Genomic DNA, 24,157 nt, shown 5'->3' on the forward strand with positions numbered 1-24,157 from the left:
TTGAAGGCCACAGGAACACAAAAACCGCATACATAAGACTCTGGGAAAAGCCTAGATGTGTGTTTTTAATAGAAAAGTGTCATGTGCCCATTCAGCCAGAAGGGTATTAGTAGTTAGTAAAGTCAGGTAGTGATGTAGGTGAGGTGAGGAGGCCTGGGTGCAGTCAGCCTTCACATTCATCTCAAATGTGCTTAATAGAGTTGAGGTCAGAGCTCTATGGGAGGAAATCTTCCACTTCAACTCATTCAGACTATATCTTCATGGAGCTGGATTTGTACATAGGGGAATTGTCCTGCTGGAACAGGTTTGGGTCTTGTAGTTTGAGTGATAGGGAATTTTCATGCTACTGCATCCAAAGACATCTAATATACAATCCCAAATCCCAAAAAGGTTGAGAAAAAAAGTAGATAGAAACAGAATGCAATGATATGCTAATCTATAAACCCACATTTTATTTGCAATAAAACAAACCAAAAGAAACATTTCAAATGATTAAACTGATGAAACCATTTTAAGTAACAAAATTATTCAATATCTGCAAAACGTGTCAAAAACATTGGGGAAAAAGTAAGTGTTATGATATAAATCGTGTATCTTAGATAGGCAGAGTCCCTCAGAAGTAAAGATGAGCAGAGCTTCACCAATCTGTAAAAGACTGTGTCTAACTACCCAACCTTTTTGAGACTTTAAAATGACCTTGTTTTTTTCCCCTGAAAATGGTGCATATTCCCAGTTTAAACATCTGATATGGGTTTTCTGTTTGTTTTTTTGGGGATAAAATCTGAATTTTTGTTATTTGCAAATGTTTTGCAAAAGTCGTGCATCCCAAATTCTTTTGTCTATATGTCTCATTTCACACGAATGAACATTTTCAGCATTTTAAACGCACTTTTTGACTCTGACATGTTTCTACGCCATCAGTATCGCACATGATTACGATTATGTCTCGTGTTTATGTTAGGGTTTATTTTGCTTTTTTTTCTTCGCACGTGTGGTTGCTTTTGTTTGCAGGTTAAAAAATAAATCCACATTTCTTCATTTGTTTTATGACTGGAGCATTCAAGTCTTGAGAACTATTTCTTTAAAAGGATTTTCTAAATCAGGTCATTTCTTGGTAATGTTAAGTTTGGATATTACAGGGAGTTTTTTGTATAACATTTGTAAACAGTGCAAAAGAATGCAGGAATAAACTCCACTTCTTCCCACTAACTGTTCCATGTGCATAATGCATGTGTATTAACTGTCATTATCCATTTGTACACAAACCCCCAAACACACACATGCACACACTTTACATTGCTTAATTTAGGCCTACATATTATCATTTTCACATCCTGTGTTGAAGCAAACCGATTCATATGTGCACACACTCACCCACACTCACACACACACCCACACACATAATGCATTGCACTGAACAGCCCACTGTTCCACTACACACTACACAGGTGGACCTTTTTTACATTGTTTCAGTTCTAATGACACCTGATGAATGAAATCTGCCTTCCAAAAAACCTGTCTTATGCAGCGAAATACACACCAGGACCATTGTGTCATGGTGGTTATTAATGTTCTTGGCATAATGAAGTATAAGCGAGAGTTACTTTTGCACGCTGCGTCCTCGTTGTGTTGTTGTGGTTTGTGAGCTGAGAGAGGTCTTAGGGGGTTGTGTGGTTTATGTGTGCATGAAAAAGGAAAGACAGAGGCGGTGTGTGTGTGTGTGTGTGTGTGTGTGTGTGTGTGTGTGTGTGTGTGTGTGTGTGTGTGTGTGTGTGTGTGTGTGTGTGTGTATTGTTTGTGAGTATATATCGTGGACAGAAGTGATGCTCAATGCCTCGTTACAATAAAAAAAAGGGAAATTCCAACTTCACTTCAGCTCTAAATGCTGAAGTGGGTTGTTTTGTTTAATTTTTAATAACTTTTTTAATTTTGTCTTGAATGAGGTCAGAATAATACAAATGATATAAATGTAATAAAACAGACACGAACAGCAAACATCTCAGGGAACTGTCTATGTGGGCGTGGCTTAATATTAGAATTTGCATTGATTGACAGGATTGATAATTTTTTTAAAAAAAGGGATAAAGAACATGCATGTTCTTTTTGTTTTTGTGCAACAAACTCAGTAATGTAACACTATGAAGATTTTGACCAAATAAATCTGTCCAGATGTTCCACATTATTTTCATTGAAAAAATCCTCCTAATGCATGAAGAACAGTTTTACACACACTCAGCCACCGGATAGTTCGTCTAACCAAAAACTTTCATCTGAAAGACTCTTGTAAAACATGTGGTAGATGTTTTTCACTAATTAAAGATTTTTTTTCTTGTGATTCAGTTCATCCTGGAGCAGTTCAGCAGGATTTAGGTGCAGTGACTGGGCAGACCGTTCCATGATATTTAACACTCCAGATGACTGTTCGCTCTCTAAATAACGCTTACAGAACTCGGACGTACGCTACGGCTCATTGTCTTGTTGAAGGCGAAGTCGTTTCCAGTGAGCCGCAGTACAGACAGAATTGCATGGTGGTAAAGTATGGAATGGGATCCATGTTGGATCAGGATTCCTTTCACTTTCTGGAAAAATTCTCCAACCTTTCCTGCTCCAAAACAACCCCAAGCTATTAAGCTTCAACCTCCATGTTTGACTGTGGGGGTGAGACAATCTGATCACATCTTCTCTCCTGTTTTCCATCTTACATAAGTTCTTCAATTAGAGCCGAAAATGTCAAATTTGGACTCCACAGAACTTTTTTCCACTCGTTCACTGTCCAATTATTGTGTGTTTTTGCCTTTTACAGAGTGTGTTGCATAGAAACGAGACTTTAGCATATGGATCACTTAAAGCTTTCATTTATAGGAATCCCACCCATGACATCTTGTTACAATATTATACCATGCAGAAAATCTCCAGACACGAATTGAAGAACAGCAAACCACAACAATGTAAAGAGAAAGAAAATGAGCAGACATTTACAGAAAATAAATAAAAAGAATTGCATTGCATTGTTTGAGCGAACCAAAAGATTGCTATCCTTGCTAGCTAGCTACAGTAACTAGCTAACTTTTCCCTCGTCCAGTGTGGCTTTCCAGTTACAGCAAAGACTAAGCATCTCTGAGGACAAAACTCTTATTAATAAGAAGAAGAGCAAAAGTAGAGCGTGAAAAGAGAAGCGAGGTCGAGATAAAGCTCACTCAGATGTCGCGTCTGATTAAGGTTAACGGAAAAAGAAATTGCTGAGTCACTAATATTAGCACAAATCATATCTCGCTATGACGTAACAGCCACGCTGAGCAAGAAGTGACCTCCGCCTCGTTTTCTTTTTAGCAACAGGATATTAAAATGACGGTCTTTTCCGCTTGGTGCAAGCATTGCTGTAGCACTCATACGTTTGTTCCTTAGTACTAGCAGAGGATCTGTGCTGTAGCTGGAACTGAACTCAACTCAACTCAACTGCAAACTTGCTCTAGATCTTTTTAATTAAAAAAGTATTTACCAAATGCTTCCCGATGCTACGTATCTAACTTCCCCTCTGCCACACTCGTCTGTATTATTACTCTAAAAAGCATTTTCAGGTGCAGTGAAAATCCAAACAAAGGAATCAAAACCGCTGAAAAAGAGCAAAGCAGAGCGTGTTAAGAGAAACCGGTGACCACCGGAGCAGGATACGACCTTCACCTCATTTTCTTTTCCCGTTATCAGTAAGATGACATTAACGTATCTGCCCCGCTGCTCTGCCGTTTCCCGCTCACTGTTATAACGAGACCCGGGAACGGGAGGAGACAATACGGGGCAGGATGTACGTGAAGTCTGCACTGACCTGAGATACAATAAGATGTGTAGCAGACTTTCGGGAATTTCTGATAAAAGCCTTTCGAGGACTGTGTATTCTTTTCAAGACAGTGTGCACTTGTAGCTTCGAATTCCTTCCTTGCTCTATGTTGTTGATGTTACTTGAATATGTTTCTAACCATAAGTTCATGGACAGTAACTTAGACTACAACAAGACACTATATGGACCAAAGATTTGTGGACACCTAAACATAAGATTAGTATGTGCTTTTTGAGTATCCCATTCTACCCCATTTGCTCTTATAATAAACTCCACTCTTCTGAAAAGATGTTTTGCTAGACTTTGTGGAGATTTGTGCCCATTCAGAAACAAGGTTAATGCACACTCATGTACTAATGAAGGTAAGATAAGGAGGCCTTGGGTGCAGACAGTGATCCAATTCAGCCCAATTGGATTGACGTCAATGCTTAATAGCAGGCCACTCAAAATCTTCCACTACAACCCATGTAAAGCATATCTTCATGGGGACATTGTCATGCTGGAACAAGTCTCAAGTGAAGGGAAAATTTCATGCTACCACTATTCAGAGACATCCTATAAAGTTGTGGGCCTCCAAACTTGTGCTAACAGTTTGGACAAGACTGACATATGGCTGGGAAATTCAGGTTTCTAGATACTTTTGGCTTTTATGTAATCATGGATCATGGGTTCCTGGAAGGATTTTCAAAGTAATAATTTCTTTATTTTAACGACATGGTAAAAGCTTGCCTCTGCCAGGGGGTTACAACAAGGCACCAGGTGCCACCTTTAATTAATTAATTTATTTTTTGTATATAGTAGTAACAATAAGCTAAAATACAGGTTCAACTGTCTATCAATTTTATCTTAATTTTTTTGGGAGGGGGATTTTTTTTAGAACGTTCTTGTATGTTCTTGCTTATGGTTCTGCAACATGCAACACATTAGCGGTCTCTGAAGCTGCCTACATCTCGTTTAAAGGACCTCTCTCTCTCTCACTCTCTCTCTCTCTCTCTCTTTCTTGCTGTTCTCCTCCGCAGCGTATAATAAGCAGAATGGTAATGTCCTGCCTTGGGTGCCAGGTAGGCCCTCGTTCAGAGCAAAATTACAGATTAGCACTTTTTTACATCATATATTGACACACACACATTCATTATTTCTTACCTTGATGGAAAGATATTTGCTCTCATGCAGGATCATCTCCTCGGTGATCAGGAGGGTTCTGGTCGGGCTGCACAGGTCCAGCGGCTACAAATATATAAAAAAAATTAATAAATAATTAAGATCACGCCAGGATCGGCGATAAATCAGTGCTGCATTGCTATGTCACTCACACACGCTAGTTCCATAGTAAAACCACGAGAAGCTGTGCTGTAGGTGGAACTGAAATGAACTGCAAACTTGCTCTAGAGCTCTTCAGCGAGCGCTTGCTCCAACCCCCACAGTGCGACGCATGCTGGTGGGCCGTGCAGGCTGGCAACGCAGTTTTGACCACACTAGGCTGAAAGCACCTAAAGACCTGAGCATGATGTGAAAGACTGTGACAGCCTCACAGTGTTTGCCACATCCTTCTTCAGACTAAGCTCAAAGTGTGCACAGGAAGTTAGCTCGAGGGACCTCTTTTTCATACAGACCCCCCACATGTATGTATTTTTTGCCAACACAATTTATCATTCTTGCACACTCGCAGGAAATCATTTGAAAAAGTGCAGACCAGGAGTTCGAGGTTTTTCATCGTGAGTTACTGAGTCACATTAAAAGTAATTGATTGGGAGTTAAATTAGGTTTTGGAAAGAAATTTATGCAGATAATGGAGTTCGGGGGAATTGGACTGAGACTCATTTGTTCATAATTGAATTGAAATGAGATTTACATTTCACAATGGAAAGCGTCTAATCACGTTTCCGTTCAATATCTCAAACTTTTTGCACCCCCAAGGCTCGTTTAGGTGTAATCTAAAAAAAAAAAAAAACGTGGAAAAATATCACTAAACACCTGATAAAAGATCTTTCAAATGAACAAAATGTCTTTGTCTGCATAATTTCTGTGGAAAAGGAGGTGCTAGGTGTGTGGAAGGTCTCATATTAGCTTTCTGTTATGTGATAGTTGTGGTTGGGAAATGAACAAAAATTCATACACTATATAGAAAAAATATTGGGACGTTTCCTGCCATATGTATTTCTTCTCCAAACTGTTTCCACAAAGCTGGAGGCACATAATTTTATAGGACGTCATTAGATCCGCCATAATAAAATGTTGCGTTCACTTCCACCATGGCAATGCCCCTGTACACAAAGCGAGCTCCCTTAAGAGCATGGAGAAGCTGATGCTGGCATGGAGAAGCTGATGCTGGATCTATGATGATCACAAATTGTTCTGTATTGTTGAAAGATTTATGACCAAACTCTTGATGTCACCCATATGAGGATGGGTTCCCCTTTGAGTCTGGTTCCTCTCAAGGTTTCTTCCTCATATCATCTAAGGGAGTTTTTCCTTGCCACTGTCGCCACGGCTGCTCATCAGGGACAAACGCACACCATTCACCTTCACTGTTGTTTTCTGTAAAGCTGCTTTGAGACAATGTCTGTTGTGAAAAGCGCTATACAAATAAACTTGACTTGACTTGACTTGACTTAAGATACAATTTACATGTTGTGGAGAGGAAGATCTTGAGTGGCCTGCTATAGAGCTCTGATCTCAACCATACTGAACAACTTTGGGATGAATGTGAACACTGACTGCACCCCAGGTCTCCTCACCTCACCTACATCATTAACTGCCTTTACTAACACCTCTTTTGGCCGATGAACACAAATGTCCACAAGTACATTTAGTGGAACATCTTCCCAGAAGAGTGGAGGGAAATATAAGAGCAAATTGGGACTAAATGTGGAATGCGATGTTCAGAAAACACATAACGTACTTATGAGCAGGTGTCCGCAAACGTTTGCCAATATAGTGTATGTAAAGTATGAACGAATTAGTAGATGAATGACAAACAAAATAAATAAATAAATAAATAGACTATGTTGGTCAAAAGTCTGTGGACACCTGAGCATAATATTCCCCATTTGCTGTTATAATAACCTCCACTCTTCTGGGTAGATGTTACACCAAGTTTTGGAGGGTGCTTGTGGAGATCCATTCAGTCACAATGGTGTTAGTAAAGTGAGGAGGCCTGGGGTTCCTATTTATCCCAAAAGTGTTCAGTAGAGTTGAGATCAGAGTTCTATAGCAGGAGATCTTCCTCTCCAAACCATATAATGAATATCAACATAGAACTGGCATGGGGCATTGTTTAAGTCTCCCAGTTCAAGTGAAGGAAAAATGTAATACTCCCTTCAACAGTGGCATGTAAAACCCAGGGTGAGTGATACCTGCACGAAGATGGGGAAGATGAGAACTTTGGGTGTCACTTTGACGTAGGCTCCGTAGTTGGCGTGAGATCTGACGATGGTGCAATTCTGGTAGTTGGCGAAGTTGGAGCTGGACTGGAAGTTTGAGACATTGGACTTAGATTTGTTGCTTGAACGGCGCAGGAAGTTGGTTCTGTTTGCCAGGCTGGGTGTGGCATGTGGCTGGGGGGCGCTGGGGTTTGTAGGTGAGTACATCCATCCGGCTAGAGTGCAGGATGACCAGAGGAACATCAGTGTACAATCATGTTATGGTTATGTTAATGACACAACACGTTGGTAATATGATCGCGTCCTGCATGAACATTTTTTATCAATATTTTACTTCTACATGACAGATTTATACGTTTATGATAATAGTTAGACCTACCCAGTGTGCTAGGATTGTCTCCGTATACTTGTGTCAGGATCTGTGAGATCAGAAATATGACATCACACAGTTAGTCATGATTTAATACATGTAATCTAATTAATGATTGGGATCATTAGGATCAATAATAACAGCGTTTCTCGTAATATCATTTCTTCATTTTCAAAATAATGTTTTTTTCTCTGCAAATTTATTTGTAAAATATAATCCCAAATATACCCAAATTACTGTCTGAATCCATCTATCTATCTATCTATCTATCTATCTATCTATCTATCTATCTATCTATCTATCTATCTATCTATCTATCTATCTATCTATCTATCTATCTATCTATCTATCTATTAATTCATCAGTTAACTTGGTGTTTTTATTTTACGCCTTTTTTGTTATTATATGGTAATAAAGAACATATGAACATGTACCTGGCCTCCTGGGTTAATGGGGGAAAGAATGATGTAATTGTCCCCGTTTGACGCTTTGAGTCGTGTCCCTCTGAGAGTCGGAGTGTGTGTCATGCCGCTGATGTTGGTTTCGTCTTTCCTGTCCCCCCACGACGTCCCTGTGCCGCCACCCCTCGCCCCCTCAGAGCCGTTCTGCAGTATCCGGTGACGGAGGTGAGCAGGCAGTGGGGGTACTGGCGGCGTTTTCTCTGCACGCTTCGTTCTGGGAGGAGAGACCGGAGACTCATAGTTGGAGCTCTTGTAGGACTGATGGATCAGACCCTCATAGCTGGACTTCACAGAGGGTCCCGAACGCCACACCACCACTGTGATCTCCCGAGCGCTACTTCTGCACACAGAGAAATGTATTTTTTTTAAAAGCACTCTTTATTTCTATATTCTGATTGGCCACAATGTATTGATGTACTTTTTATATAACAGAAGTGAAAATCACAATATTAATGCATTTGTTTCTACAATAATGAACGGCGACAAATTCATCGGGCTTCTATAACGGATGCTCTTTGAAGAATTGATTGAAGAACCAGTGGAAGGACTCTCCAGTGTCAGTCATTTAGAGGTGAAAATAAGGTTTCACAGTGAGGGAATGTTTATATTCAGTGATAAAACATATTTTATATTCAAATTTAAAATAAATGTAACTATAAATAGATAAAAAAAAACATGATATCAAGTTCGATTTTTAAACATTGTGGCTCATGCCTTGTTACTTACTCGGTTGAAACTGTTTTTGGTATTACAGACACTGTGTTACAGTTTTTCTCAGTTGCTTTAAAGCGTTTCTCAGATCAGAAATGAAATTCTCGAAACTACTTGTTCAACCTTCACATCATTTAGTCATTTGTGCTCATCATGAGAACATTTCTTGTTGCTTTGATTGCAAATTGCGAACGCTATTGTGCATTCATTGAATCGATTTCTGTACGAGTGTCTGCTGTTTTTCCTACATCATCAGTTGTTTATGTTCATGTTGATGAAAATATATCTGGTTTCACCTGAATGGTTTTAACCCCCAAAACATCTCAGCATCAGTTAATTGCATTTTCATTGATTGCAAAATGGTTAAACCAGTTGTCAGAATGTGTCATCTAAAATTTATAGCAAATTGTGTTTGTAAATGTGTTGAATTGATTAATCGTGCAATTGAATCTTGATTGTCACTAATGAAGGCGAGTGAACGGAATCAGATCAACCAAAGATCAACCAGTTCTCTAAAACAGGTCAAAGGTGCATCTTGTGAATCTTCAGTTGGAGAGTGAATACAGACAAAACACAGAATTATACATTCTGAAAACAGATGAACAACAAAAAGTGTGAATTCTGTCTGGTCTCTTGCAGTCAATATAAATCAAATATTTAATCAAATCAATGAATTTGAGCTGAAATTCACAGATGCCAAACAGAAGGAAGTCAAATTTTGTGCATTTTCAGTCACTGTGATCCAAAACCGTAGTTTATATCAGAAAAATCCTGAAACTGTGCAGCATCATACTGAAAACATGACTAAACATTTTGACGATTTTGTTTGTGAACATGACAACAGCACTTTTTTTTTTTGTTTACTGACACAAATACTTACTTTTGAGAGAGTAACTAACGATTTTGAAAAAAGTTCAAGATTTTGCAAGAAATCCAGTGTGTTGTGCTGTTTGTGCTACATTTCTTGAGAAATGCACTTACTGATTTGCAAATATTATGGATGATTCAAAAAAGGCTCCAAAGCAAATGATAAAAATATTATATAACATTAACATTGCACCCCATGTTATCCTTTGCAGTTGCTGAGAATTGACGATCATGGAGTTTGACGCTGATCCGAATCGCCTCTCGTGTTTTCGCCCCGAACTCGCCATGAACCTGCTCCTCATATTTGCGTTCTCGACCCTAAAGCATGATTGATGGCTGAGATAATCCCACCCGAGTGTCTGAATACAGAGCAGGTAAAGAAGATGAACGTTTCTTTACACTGACGTCGGCAGAACTGCAGGGATAAAGAAGATAAACTGCTCTATCACACATTAATAAAACACGGTTTAGGCGGTTTACTGAATTACGAGACTTCAAACGAGCAGGAAATCCACTTTTGTTACAAAATAATGAAACTTTTTTTTTCCATAGACCAAAAATAGATGGTGGTGAAGAGCTGGATATTAAACACACAAGATCTTAGACAGGAGAAAGCCAAGCAAATTTGTCAAATAACTTGAAAGCTAACAGCTTTTTCTTATTGTTCCACCGTTTTGGGTGTCATCATACAGTATTTTGAAGTTCTGACTCAAATCCATGCTTTTACATACGTCATGCTTCTGCAAAAGGACACCTGGGATATAAACTTACAACCCTCCAGTCAGAAGTCCAGCACTTAACCACTGAACTCCCATTGTGAGAGGGTGTGTGTGTGTGTGTGTGTGTGTTTGTAACCCAACTCTGAATACAAGCAACTTTCCAACTAATGGCAGAAGTTTCATTATATAATTTCAGTATTTAAAAAAAAAAAACACAAAATCTTTCATTTGGTTAATTGAAATCTTATAAAAAGAAACACATGTCAAATACATCCACATGACTATTTACTCTGATGCCATTTTTTGTGCAATAAGGCATAATCTGCTTTACACAAAACAACAGCTTGTTAGAAATGACCTCCTTCAACAGATTGAAGTCATTTGTCTGTGTAACAAAAACCCAAAATGTATATTTCACTTCCTTGTCTGGGTTTAATTATAGCAAATGCTCACTACTCTAAAGAAGAAGTAATGTGTACTTGATTAGATCACATCCTAAAACAGGGACGTTTATTTCCCGAAACTAAAAGAATAAACAAATCCATGTTCAGAACATCAACATGAATTAATTTCATTCGATTCTTTTGAGTATTTTTTGAACTATGAAATGTTGTGGAAGCATTGAACCTGCATGTTCCTTTTGTATCTATTAGCGATTTGCACCCACATAACTGAGGCTGATGCGGTTTACATCTTGATGCACAGCCAACAATATGATACAAAATAGATACATATGAAGCAGCTACCGATGCGGTGGGATGCGATTTCCCCGTATCACGATCCAGGGCGATCCGATTCAACAAAACGCAGTACGAGGCAACGGAAAAAGTACGACGCTCTGCAATTCAAGAGAGTCTGCTTTTATTTCTTTGGTTCAGACAAACAGCAAATCGTAACCTTTCTTAAGCGCCTTCTGACTTCTATCCATTTCACAAACTGGCCTTTGTAGTGCAAAAAAAAAGAAAAAAGTTTAAAAAAAAACAGACGTTCTTTTCATGTTCTGTCTGAAGGAAGATGCAGCTCTACCTCTGCCATGTAAATCTGTATTCTCTGTGCAGGAAGTCACAGCTCTACCTCTGCCATGTTAATCTGTATTCTCTGTGCAGGAAGTCACAGCTCTACCTCTGCCATGTTAATCTGTATTCTCTGTGCAGGAAGACACAGCTCTACCTCTGCCATGTTAATCTGTATTCTCTGTGCAGGAAGACGCAGCTCTACCTCTGCCATGTTAATCTGTATTCTCTGTGCAGGAAGTTACAGCTCTACCTCTGCCATGTAAATCTGTATTCTCTGTGCAGGAAGTTACAGCTCTACCTCTGCCATGTTAAGCTGTATTCTCTGTGCAGGAAGACGCAGCTTTACCTCTGCCATGTTAATCTGTATTCTCTGTGCAGGAAGACGCAGCTTTACCTCTGCCATGTTAATCTGTATTCTCTGTGCAGGAAGTCACAGCTCTACCTCTGCCATGTTAATCTGTATTCTCTGTGCAGGAAGTTAAAGCTCTACCTCTGCCATGTTAATCCGTATTCTCTGTGCAGGAAGACGCAGCTCTACCTCTGCCATGTTAATCTGTATTCTCTGTGCAGGAAGAGGCAGCTCTACCTCTGCCATGTTAATCTGTATTCTCTGTGCAGGAAGACGCAGCTCTACCTCTGCCATGTTAATCTGTATTCTCTGTGCAGGAAGACGCAGCTCTACCTCTGCCATGTTAATCTGTATTCTCTGTGCAGGAAGTCGCAGCTCTACCTCTGCCATGTAAATCTGTATTCTCTGTGCAGGAAGTCACAGCTCTACCTCTGCCATGTTAATCTGTATTCTCTGTGCAGGAAGTCACAGCTCTACCTCTGCCATGTTAATCTGTATTCTCTGTGCAGGAAGTCACAGCTCTACCTCTGCCATGTTAATCTGTATTCTCTGTGCAGGAAGACGCAGCTCTACCTCTGCCATGTTAAGCTGTATTCTCTGTGCAGGAAGACGCAGCTCTACCTCTGCCATGTTAATCTGTATTCTCTGTGCAGGAAGTCACAGCTCTACCTCTGCCATGTTAATCTGTATTCTCTGTGCAGGAAGTTACAGCTCTACCTCTGCCATGTTAATCTGTATTCTCTGTGCAGAAAGACGCAGCTCTACCTCTGCCATGTTAATCTGTATTCTCTGTGCAGGAAGACGCAGCTCTACCTCTGCCATGTTAAGATGTATTCTCTGTGCAGGAAGTTACAGCTCTACCTCTGCCATGTTAATCTGTATTCTCTGTGCAGGAAGATGCAGCTCTACCTCTGCCATGTTAATCTGTATTCTCTGTGCAGGAAGTTACAGCTCTACCTCTGCCATGTTAATCTATATTCTCTGTGCAGGAAGTTACAGCTCTACCTCTGCCATGTTAAGCTGTATTCTCTGTGCAGGAAGACGCAGCTCTACCTCTGCCATGTTAAGCTGTATTCTCTGTGCAGGAAGACGCAGCTCTACCTCTGCCATGTTAATCTGTATTCTCTGTGCAGGAAGACGCAGCTCTACCTCTGCCATGTTAATCTGTATTCTATGTGACTCTCAGGACACGTCTCGGTCTCCATAGCGTTGGGATACGTCATATTCACGTAGCAGCATCGGTGCTGAGAGAACACGCTCGAGAAACGGTTTAGCAATGAGAAATCCATCTACATATAAAATATTGGTCACAAATTATTTGTCACTTTCTAAATAATAAAAGTATAAGTGCATCTACTAATAATTATATACACTTTTCTTTTTATTATATTAATGCAAATATGTTAAAAACACTTGCATCACGATACAAAATCTTTTCGAAATTGATGCATCACATCGTTAACTTATGCAAATTGGTGAATCTTACCATCCATCCCTAGTGTCTATGCAACAAACCTGGTAATGTAACAGTATGAAGATTTTTTCTGATTTTTTGACCCGAAAAATATAAATGTACAGATGTTCCACTTTAGTCATATTAAAAATTCATCCTTTATAAGCAAATGAACTGATGAATGCATCAATAAAAAAACAAATGCTAGATTTAAGTAAGTGCATTAATAGACAGACAGACAGACAGACAGACAGACAGACAGACAGACAGACAGGCAGGCAGGCAGGCAGGCAGGCAGGCAGGCAGGCAGGCAGACAGACAGACAGACAGACAGACAGACAGACAGACAGACAGATAGATAGATAGATAGATAGATAGATAGAGATGTTAGTTAGACGCCACTATCTCCACCACACAAACATACACACATAAACACACACACATAAACACACACACACACTCACACACACACACGCATTAGCTACCTTATGGCATGGGCAAGGTCCGCACACTTCCACTGCTCCACAGACTGACCATTCAACTGCAGCACAGTATCCAGCTGTTTAAGACCAGCCACATCTGCAGGACCACCTGAACACACACACACACACACAAACACACACAATAAAATCGAATGGCCCTTGTAACATCGATCCATAAAGTGCCACTTGCGCCCACAGGCACCGCATCAACTTTCCTCATCTTGTTTACACACACACACACACACACACACACACACACACACACACACACACACACACACACACAATACGTAGAAAAAAACTTGATGCAATATAAATCCCACACACTCTGCAAAACAATGCATTAAAGATATATACACTCTAATACCACATGAGTGGGTTTGACACTGTGTGTGTGTGTGTGTGTGTGTGTGTGTGTGTGTGTGTGTGTGTGTGTGTGTGTGTTTGCAAGGTCCTTGCCTGGATCGACACCTTGAACACGTACGGGTGAGTCGGAGCAGATTGTGAACCCATAGCCGTCCTTTCCTCGAAGGATGGTCACCTAGACCACACACACACACACACACACACACACACACACACACACACACACACACACACAAAATTCATTTTAAACATGAGGTACTCTCACTTATTGGATATCAAAGGGTTAAAATCTCAAAAGTTGTCTAATAACAGTGGTGCAAGTTTCACGAAAAAAAAACTATATATACAGGATACATAGAGCCGCAAGCTTCAACTTCACTGTTGCATAAGCCGTAATCATATGCCTCCCACACGTATACACACACACACACACACACACACAGACACAGATAAAAGGAAGGAGTGGGACAGAGAAAAGTAGTAGAAAGGATGGCAAAGCTCGTGTTCCTTCTTTTTATGTTTGTCTTCAACATAAAACACATTCCAGTAAATTCCATAAAGTTGTTTTTTTTTACTCAATATAGAGAAAAGTGCAAATATGTGATCAAACACATAAATGATTCCTATAATATGCATCCATACTACTTAAAAACAGACAAAATAAGGCTTGTACGAGTTGAAATAACAATCTTTATTCCACTCCTGGAGAATTCATGATTTTCAGAATCGACTTACTCCCAAGCTTCAGTGGATTTCCTCACCCCCATTCGGATTATTAACAGATTATCTGATAGAGATCCACACACCGAACCCTCATACACACCTTCCAAGGATGAGCGGAAATTAATAATACAGTGTGTGGGTCAAAAGTTTGTGGACACCCGAGCATACCTTTTCTATGTGCTATTATTTATTATTAGAGTCTCTCCTGGAAAGATGTTCCACAACATTTTGGAGTGTGTTTCTGAAGATTTGTGAAGATTTGTGGAGATTTATTCGGCCAAGATGGTCTTAGTAAAGTCCAGTACTAATGCAGTCAACATGAAAAATCCATCCCATAGGTGTTTAGAGCTCTATAACAGGAGATCTTCCACGCCAAACTACGTGAAACATATCTTCATAGAGCTGGCTTCGTGCACAAGGGCATTATCATGATGGCATGATGGAATAAGTTTGAGTTCAAGAGAATGGAAAATTCAATCCTACCATATACAAAGACATTCTATCATTGGATTTTTCCTCCAACTTTGTGGGAAGAGTTTGTGGGAGAAGCACATATGGCTGTAAAACTCAGGTGTCCCAATACTTTTGCAAATATAGTTCAGCTAATACTGCGTGTTTATTAGGTTCTGCCTTCACTGAGCACTTTATTAGGAACACCTACAACCTCACATTTGTGCAAGTATCTAAACAGCCAATCAAAAATTTCAGAATTGTTAAAAAAAAATACAATTCTTTAAAAATTTGTTTAACCATAGCGGGGGTCTGGTCCAGGAAAAACCACACACAAAGACTAGAGAGACAGGAAGTCGAGAGACTGGCATGAAAATCTTCTGAGGAAATAAAATTCAAATAATGTCACGACAAGTGCCAAAACCAACAGCGTGCCTCAATACAAGTGACTCGTTTCCAGCTGATTTGCTGAGCCGCGACATTGTAACTTGAAAAATGCTGTAGAAAAGCGAGCCGTTGTGTAGGAATAAATAAACGAGTGCGTGTTCGGCAAGCGAAATATTCACCGAGCTGGAGCACTGGATTCTGATTGGTCAGGAGGTGTTGATATTTAGGAATATAATTGAAACGAAGCACTTCAGAAAACGTTTGTGAATTTTTATCTGTTTATTGTTACATCTAAAAAAGACACTGGAGAAAAAAAATCAAGTGACGTCTTTTTAGAAAAAAGAAAGTTGCTTTAGATAAGATTCAATGTTGAAAAAGCATTTGTTGAAGGTTTGGAAACACTGAGGAAACACAACAATTGGACAGTGTATGAGTGGAAGAAAGTTCTGTGAAGTCCAAATGTGATGCTGTTTTGGAGCAGGGAAGTTTGGAGACTTATTCCAGAAAGGAATCTTTTAACACCATGCAATTTATCTGGACGGCAGCTCATTGGAATCGTCTTCACCTCACAACGAGACGATGAGCCGAAGCGATGAATACGTCCAAGTTCTGTAAGCGTTATTAACTGAGCAGTCGTCTGAAGTGTTAAATATCATGGAATGACCTTCCCAGTCACTGCACCTAAATTCTACTGAGCTTCTCTGGGATGAACTGGATCACAAGAAAGAAACAACTCGTGAAGAACACTTTTAAACTCTGTGTGTTTTCAGCATGCCGTCTACAATTCCATATCAAGATCGGTCAGAAAAAATATACACAATGGATGTAAAAGAAAGAAAGAAAGAAAGAAAGAAAGAAAGAAAGAAAGAAAGAAAGAAAGAAAGAAAGAAAGAAAGAAAGAAAGAAAGAAAGAAAGAAAGAAAGAAAGAAAGAAAGAAAGAAAGAAAGAAAGAAAGAAAGAAAGAACAAGTTACTCCTATTAAAATTTAAAAAGAATAAAAAAAATAAAAAAAAACACATAGAAAAATTATAATAAATAATTAAGCAGAAATCTTCATATGGAAAAGACCACAATGTTTAAAGTTTTTACTGTAAAAACAATAAAGTATGAGAAAGAAAGAAAGAAAGAAAGAAAGAAAGAAAGAAAGAAAGAAAGAAAGAAAGAAAGAAAGAAAGAAAGAAAGAAAGAAAGAAAGAAAGAAAGAAAGAAAGAAAGAAAGAAAGAAAGAAAGAAAGAAAGAAAGACAGCACTGTGTTTCCTATGATGAAGCAAATCCAGTGGGGTTTATGCTTCACTGATGGATGCACACACACACACACACACACACACACACACACACACACACACACACACACACACACACACTGACATACAGAACCAGGTTCACTCATGCCTGATGCTCAAATTAAGGCCAGTAGAGAGAACAGTCATGGAGAACATGGAGAGCATCCAGACCTCCTCCTTCTCATACACACTAAAGACTGAAGAATGAAGAGTTTATAAGCGTATTATTAAAGTTCATAAGACATAAAAAAACACTTAAAATCCTGCAGTAACTCAATGCGGCTGTACAGATTGATAAATCTATCATGGGAAGCAGTGGTGGTGGTTTTTTGTGAGAGAGAGAGAGAGAGAGAGAGAGAGAGAGAGAGAGAGAGAGAGAGAGAGAGAGAGAGAGAGAGAGAGAGAGAGAGAGTGTGTGTGTGTGTGTGTGTGTGTGTGTGTGATTAAGTAGGTGGATCTGTATTTTTTCCCACTCTCTTACATGCTTCTGCATAAATAATTCAGGTTTAAAACAACTCGTTTTCCTCATCCTTCTCTCTCTCTCTCTCTCTCTCTCTCTCTCTCTCTCTCTCTCTCTCTCTCTCTCACTTATTGATCGTTTGTTGTAAATCTGAGCACACACTCATCACCGAAATCATATCGCAACTTCTTTCTCTCTGTTCGTCCATAACATCTGCCTTTCTTTTCTCTGCATTTCTTCCATTCACAGGAATCATCCCTACATCACATCACACTATGAGGCCAAAAGTATTGGGACACCTGACTTTTTCATGTGCTTCTTCCCCAAACGGCTCACAAACATTATACTTTATCTGCCTCTCTTCTGTTTTTTTCTCTCTCTCACTTCACTCTCGCTCTCTCTCTCTCTCTCTGCCTGTTTCACTCACGTTATCACTCATAACCATATCTATCTATCTATCTATCTATCTATCTATCTATCTATCTATCTATCTATCTATCTATCTATCTATCTATATAACTTTTTGTCTATCTTTCTATCTATCAGCCAACCTCTTTGTCGGCATGACTGTCTGTTTGACAATTTTTTGCTCTTCTTTATCACTCTGTCTCTCTGTCTTTCTCCCTGTTTTCCTCTTTTTCTCTCTCTCCCACCAATCTTTTTTTCTCTATGTCTCACTCACTCTTTCTGTCTATCTTTGTCTGTATTTGACTCGGTCTCTATCTGTTTTCTCTCTCTCTCTTTCTCTCTCTCTCTCTCTCTCTCTCTCTCTCTCTCTGTACACTGACCTGAGGTAGTGAGCAGTTGATGCAGGCTCTACACAGCCCGTGGATGATGTGCAGCATCTCTTGCCCAGCGTCGGCCCTCAGCGGTGCGTGAACAGCGTTTGTAAGAGGATGAAACGAGTTTGACGTTTCGATCGGCAGCTCCAGCTACATCGAATCAACCAAAATGCTCATGTGAGCTCAATTTGGGAGAAGAATAGCAGGAAGTGGCCCCTGCACCACACACACACACACACACACACACACACACCTCCGGCCTGCCCTTCAGCCCTATACAGATAACACGCCTACCTTCGTTAGCCAAACGAAGCTTCCCATTATTCGTTGGGCCTTTAGTTTTTGGTATTCACAACTTTTAGCACCTAAAGGTTTAGCCTGCTTTAGAGTAACCTTGAGTAGATTTAACCTTGAGATTTTCTGTGTTTTATATCAAGATGTAGGACCTAAAATGAGACCGAACAACATCAGAATCAGAATCCAGTTTATTGGACAAGTGTGTTTACATACTCATAAAATTTGGCTCCAGCTGTTGGTGACTCTTAAAATCACAGACATAAAAAAACAACACTTTACATTTAGCTTATAAAACAATACAAATTATATGAGACTATACAACAAATACAGATTAAATAAGAACACAAAATACATCGGATATGACAGATCAGAAATAGTACAAAAAGTGTAAGAGTGCACGGTAGTGCAGTCGTGAGCATCACATAAGATAAAGAAGTTACTTCAAGACTTTTGTATAATGTACACCTTGTACACCATGTATGTGTGTAACATATGGGAATGAAATGAGGAGTGATTTATCTTACAATGCAGTACCTGGAGATATGAAGAAGGGCATATAATCAAGTCCAGTTGAATTGTAGTGAAGTAAAAGTCTCCCCAAATGAAACCCCTCCCCTTCAGTGAAGTACAGATCAGTAAAGTACAGTCGCCACGACTTGTTCATCAGGGATAAATACACATCATTCACCTTAACTGTTGCCTTCTGTAAAGCTGCTTTGAGACAATGTCTGTTGTGAAAAGCGCTATAGAAATAAACTTGACTTGACTTGACTTGACTTGACTTGATACGCAAAAAAGTAGTTGGAGGAATTGCATTTCCTTCGTTACTGTTCAACACTGATCGTCCCTCACCTTGAGACATGGTTTTCACCAATTATTTCTTAATTATGCAAAAAATAAGTCTGTCATCGGCATTTGCATCCACATTCTTAGTAGATAAACTGGTCTGGCCACACCTATTAGCATTATAATAATGCTATAATCAACTTTTAACTCTGGCAGAAGTTAACACAGTCACACATTTCTGTTCTTCCTCTGTTCCTTTCGGGGCCTTCTATTCTCCTCTGTTCATCCTTGCTGTGTTGTGTACAGAAGCTCAGAAACCTTTGTGCGCGCACACACACACACACACACACACACACACACACACACACACACACACACACACACACACACACACACTCTTCTCATCCAGCCTGGTGTTTAACAGCCAGACACACAAACCAAGAGGCTCACGAGCCGTCTTCAAACAACGAGTGCGACCTAGAAAGTGTCAGCTGATTTGTGACTTACTTCAAAACAAGCAAAGTGATAAAAAGTGATGTCACTTTCATGAGTGTTCACCAAAGCAAAAGATGAACACATGGAGCGTTTGTTATATTTATGGATATCCACCCAGAACTATTTACTCAGCAACAAGATCACAGGGTGAGCTCTTCACCTGGACCCCATGCGTGATGTATGTGAATCGCCATCATACCGAACCGATCGCGTTGGTGTTGTCATGTGACCTCACATTTACACGTTTAAACTGCGTTTAAAATGCAAAGCTCTTTGCATGTATTTGATGTATTCTACACATAAAAGCCTTATGCATTATGTAGAAAACTAGCATACCTGCAATATTTAAGCGTCGTGAAAGGCGCAGGGCTTTGCTTTTATTCCCTTATGCATACGTTAAACTCTTTTATTCTCACAGATATTCTTTATTTATGAACCAATTGTAAGTTTGAGCAATTTACTGAAATAACTATTCTGAGAAAATTCGCTGGCACAGAAAACTTTTTTGTGATATCTAGCGATTTCTTTTGTTTTATACCTAAATTAATCATGTGTCATGGATAAATTCTTAATTCTGATTGGTCCAAACTTTTGATTGACAGTCTGCATAATAATAATAAACAAATCATAAAGAAATTCATATTTCTTTTAAGGAAGGACATCCAGTGAAGGAGTCTCCAGTGTCAGTGTCAGTAAAAGTGCTCCCTTTAAACTCTTCCCACATGAAGTAAAAGTACAAAAGTATTTGCCTTTAAATGTACTTAAGTATCCAAAGTTCTATGATTTATTATGGCTATAATGTTCCTATTATCATTTTTATCAGAAGACTCTTTACTCAATTACCTTTACTTAATCAATAAGTCCAAAACTTTACAAATAAGGTAACGGGTGTTGTGGCGAGTTTGAATCTGGAGTTTCTTCCATCATTTATTCCGCTCTAAATGTTCTGCTTGATGGTGAACTGATGCTGAACTGTATGTTGGTGATCAGTAGATACACCAAGCACCAATCAAAACTAGTGTAAAACAGAGCGTGCGCTCGATCCTGATTGGTGACTCGCTGGGTGTTTGACCAGTTACGTTTTCATCCTCATAAATACAAATTTCGCAAAATGTAGTTGAGTAAAAAGATATTTCACTTTGAAATGGAAACTTCCCCAAATGGAAATACTTTAGTAAAGTAAAGATACGCAAAAAAGCTACTTAAGTACAGTAACTAATTTCATTTACTTCCTTACTGTTTACCACTGGGAACAACTGATTACAGCTGCTATAATGTAATTGACAACAAAAATAACTGTAACTATAAATGGATAAAAAAAGACTCCCCGGTATCTAATTGGCGTGCATTAAAATTAGGAAAATACAGTGGTATACTGTAAAATAGGAATTACAGAAAATACTGTAATTTGAACATAATAAATGTTGCACGATCGTTAATTCACTTTCTTTTTCTTAAACTTACAACATTACACCATCAGCATTCACAAAAATTGGTTTTTTTTTTTTCCTGATTATAAGAACCCTTTGAGTAGCACCAGACTGACACCAAACCCTATTCAAGTGTTCCTTTTCCTCCTTTTTTATTGTCTATTCATAGAGATCCAGAGAAAAACGAGGGAGGAGGGTGGCCTTTAACGAGGCCCGGCATGAAAGAAGAGCCCTGAAGCTTCTCAAAAGCCTGGCAGAAGGAGGGATCGGACACAGCCTCGAGCTCCCCTTTCTTTAGACGGCCGATCCACAGAGCCTTGTTTTTTTGTAGAGCGGAGACCCGGTGAAAAGGAGCGAGTCTATAAAGCTGACCTGAATAGAAGAGCAAATCAAAGCGCAGACAAGTTCCACTTCACTAAACCATGCAAGCTGCCACCGAGAACCATTACGGGCTGACTCATTACAGCCACACTGACATCCAGATAGAAAAACAGGCATGGTGATGTTACATAGCCAGAATTTAGTAAAGGGTCGAGTACATTGTTTTGTTGCACTAATTATTTATGCTAGTGCAAAATATGACAGCTCAGACATCACTGGGTACACTGCTAACTCAGAAGCTAGCTGTGTTAAATCTTGTTAGCATTTTAAAGTAAATTAACAGACAGCTTGTTATTAATCTTAACTGGTCACCATTAGGAGATTTCTAGACTGGTTCTAACTAATCATGCTGAATTTAAATAGTTATGTTGATTCTAGCTGGTCAGATTTTGTCCAACCAGACCGGCCAGGTCTTACTAATCATGCTATTTCTGATTTGTTAGCCCGTTTCTAGCTGGGAATGCTGGTTCAAGTTGGTCAGACCGCTTCTTATTAGATAGTCTGGTTCTAATAAGCTGATCAGGCTGTTTCTAGCCAGACAACTTGGTTCAAACTAGTTCAAGGTGAAGGTTGGACTGCATCAAGGATCAGCTCTGAGCCCTTTCTTTTTTGCAGTGATGATGGACAGGTTGACAAGGTGAGGGAGGCAAGATTAAGATGGTTTGGACATGTGCAGAGGAGGGACATAGGGTATATCGGTAGGATAATGCTGAGGATGGAGCCACCAGGAAGGAAAAGAGGAAGACCAAGGAGGAGGTTCATGGATGTGGTGAGGAAATATATGCAGGTAGTTGGGTTGAAAGAGGCAGATGTAGAGGACAGGGGGGGTATGGAGATGTATGATCCGCTGTGGCGACCGATAATAGGAGGAACCGAAAGAAGAAGAAGAAGAAGAAGAAGAAGACAGACAGACAGACAGACAGACAGACAGACAGACAGACAGACAGACAGACAGACAGACAGACAGACAGACAGACAGACAGACAGGTTTAAAATGGTCAGCCTGCTTCTAACCAGTGTGATTGATTTATTGCACCAGGGTTCCAGAGGAGCGTTGTCTCATTTCGCTTATTGTACATAAAATGACAATAAAAGCGTCTTGACTTGACTTGACATGACTTGATTGATTCTAACTGGGCATGCTGGTTCTAACTTTTGAGACTGCTTCTAGCTGATCAAACCGAACTCTAACGCATCAGGCTGGTTCTCACTTAACAAGTTTGATGGTTTTAGAGTGGTAACTGTAATCCCAAACTATTTCCAATGATATATTTATTATATGACTTTTTTAAGATTGGCTGCAGATTTCTGTGGTCGCCACTGTCTAGTTCATGGTTACATAAAGTCTCTCATTGCTTTTAGAACAGCGTGCAACCCAAAATGAACATGAGGCCACTGCTATTAAAATGTCATAACATACGCTGCTACAGTGTTAAACAGTAAGTGCCTCAAATATTTCAAACTCTTTTTACAAGGAGCGCAATTCTGAAGAAAGGTCCAGGGACAAATAGACATATCCACAGTCAGTCACGAGCTGAGGAATAAAACCAGAGTTTACTGATTGATTCTTCAGATAAAAATTTAATTGATATGAGATTTTTTTGGTTAAGTACAAATGGAATTTATTACCATTTCAATGCATATTTTCCTGGAATTCATTCCTGGTTTCTAGCTGGTCAAATTGGTACGAGTAAGACTGGTGCTAACTCGCTATGCTGGTTCCAGCTGTTCAGGCCAGTTCTAACTGTTGAGTGGGGGTCTAGAAGATTAAGCTGATTCTAACTGTTCTTGCTGTTCCTAACTAATCAGACTGGTTCTAGCTGATCAACCAGATTGTTTCTAACTAGCCATGCTGGTTTTAGCTGATCAGCCTGGTTTTCACCGATCAGACTGGTTCTAACTGTTCATGCTGTTCCAAGTTGATCAGGCTGGCTCTAGCTGATCAAACAGATTGGTTCTAATTAGCCAATACTGGTTCTAGCTAATCAAATCGGTTCTTGCTGGTTGTAAATGCTCGTGCTAGATTTAGCTGATCAGACTGATTCAAGTTGAACCAGATACTTCATCTACTTCACCTACATACGTCCAGGATTCAATTTAAAATCAATTCAATAAACTTTATGAGTCATAACATCTTTTGTGTATGCTAAGCACACTAGGAGAGTCTGTTCTAAAGGTTACGCAGTCATCATGGTTGTTGTCATGATCTTAAATCAAAACTCTGACCTTATGTAGTATTTAGAATCCAGAAGATGACAAAAAAAACATTAAACACTAATTATGTTATTACTTACAAAAAGTCTAGAATCTGATGTGAATTGTTTTGTCAGTTATATAATACTTAACAACCCCACCCCCATATTCCCCCACTGTTTATAGTGGTATAAATAAATAATGTAGCGTTATTGTCTTAAGAACTTGCACAAGCGACCACAGGAAAGCTGCGGCAGCCATCTTGGGTCCTCACATACACCGCTAAAAGCATATATGACTCAGGCGTAAGTGGCGCCGGGTTTCACCTAGAAACTTCCACATTGACTCAGTCTGTTTTGGATGAATGGAAACAAAACCAGTGGGGTTTCTCTGACACACTCCCTCACACCAGCACCAAGTGGAGTTAAGAGCTTTAAGGAGGAAGTGAAGTGGAACAGAGAAGAGCGAGCCAAAGG

General features: G+C 39.5%; 1 protein-coding gene across 5 annotated transcripts in view; it reads right to left on the bottom strand.

Annotated features, from left to right (window-relative positions):
* Positions 1-24,157, bottom strand: part of rgs3a (regulator of G protein signaling 3a) — a 131,507-nt gene that overhangs the window by 97,191 nt on the left and 10,159 nt on the right. For 4 of the 5 annotated variants that reach the window (XM_083531257.1, XM_083531256.1, XM_083531254.1 and 1 more), the window contains 6 exons: positions 14,106-14,187; positions 13,650-13,755; positions 8,023-8,389; positions 7,598-7,637; positions 7,192-7,433; positions 4,979-5,062 (listed from right to left, as the gene is read on the bottom strand). In XM_083531257.1, the coding sequence (XP_083387383.1) occupies positions 4,979-5,062; positions 7,192-7,433; positions 7,598-7,637; positions 8,023-8,389; positions 13,650-13,755; positions 14,106-14,187 (921 nt within the window). Of the gene's footprint in view, positions 1-4,978; positions 5,063-7,191; positions 7,434-7,597; positions 7,638-8,022; positions 8,390-13,649; positions 13,756-14,105; positions 14,188-18,105; positions 18,209-24,157 lie in introns of those variants that run through there. The other variant, XM_083531255.1, reaches the window with a different exon arrangement.

The sequence above is a fragment of the Silurus aristotelis genome (assembly GCF_946808225.1).
Source record: "Silurus aristotelis genome assembly, chromosome: 26".
Classification (NCBI taxonomy): Eukaryota; Metazoa; Chordata; class Actinopteri; order Siluriformes; family Siluridae; genus Silurus; species Silurus aristotelis.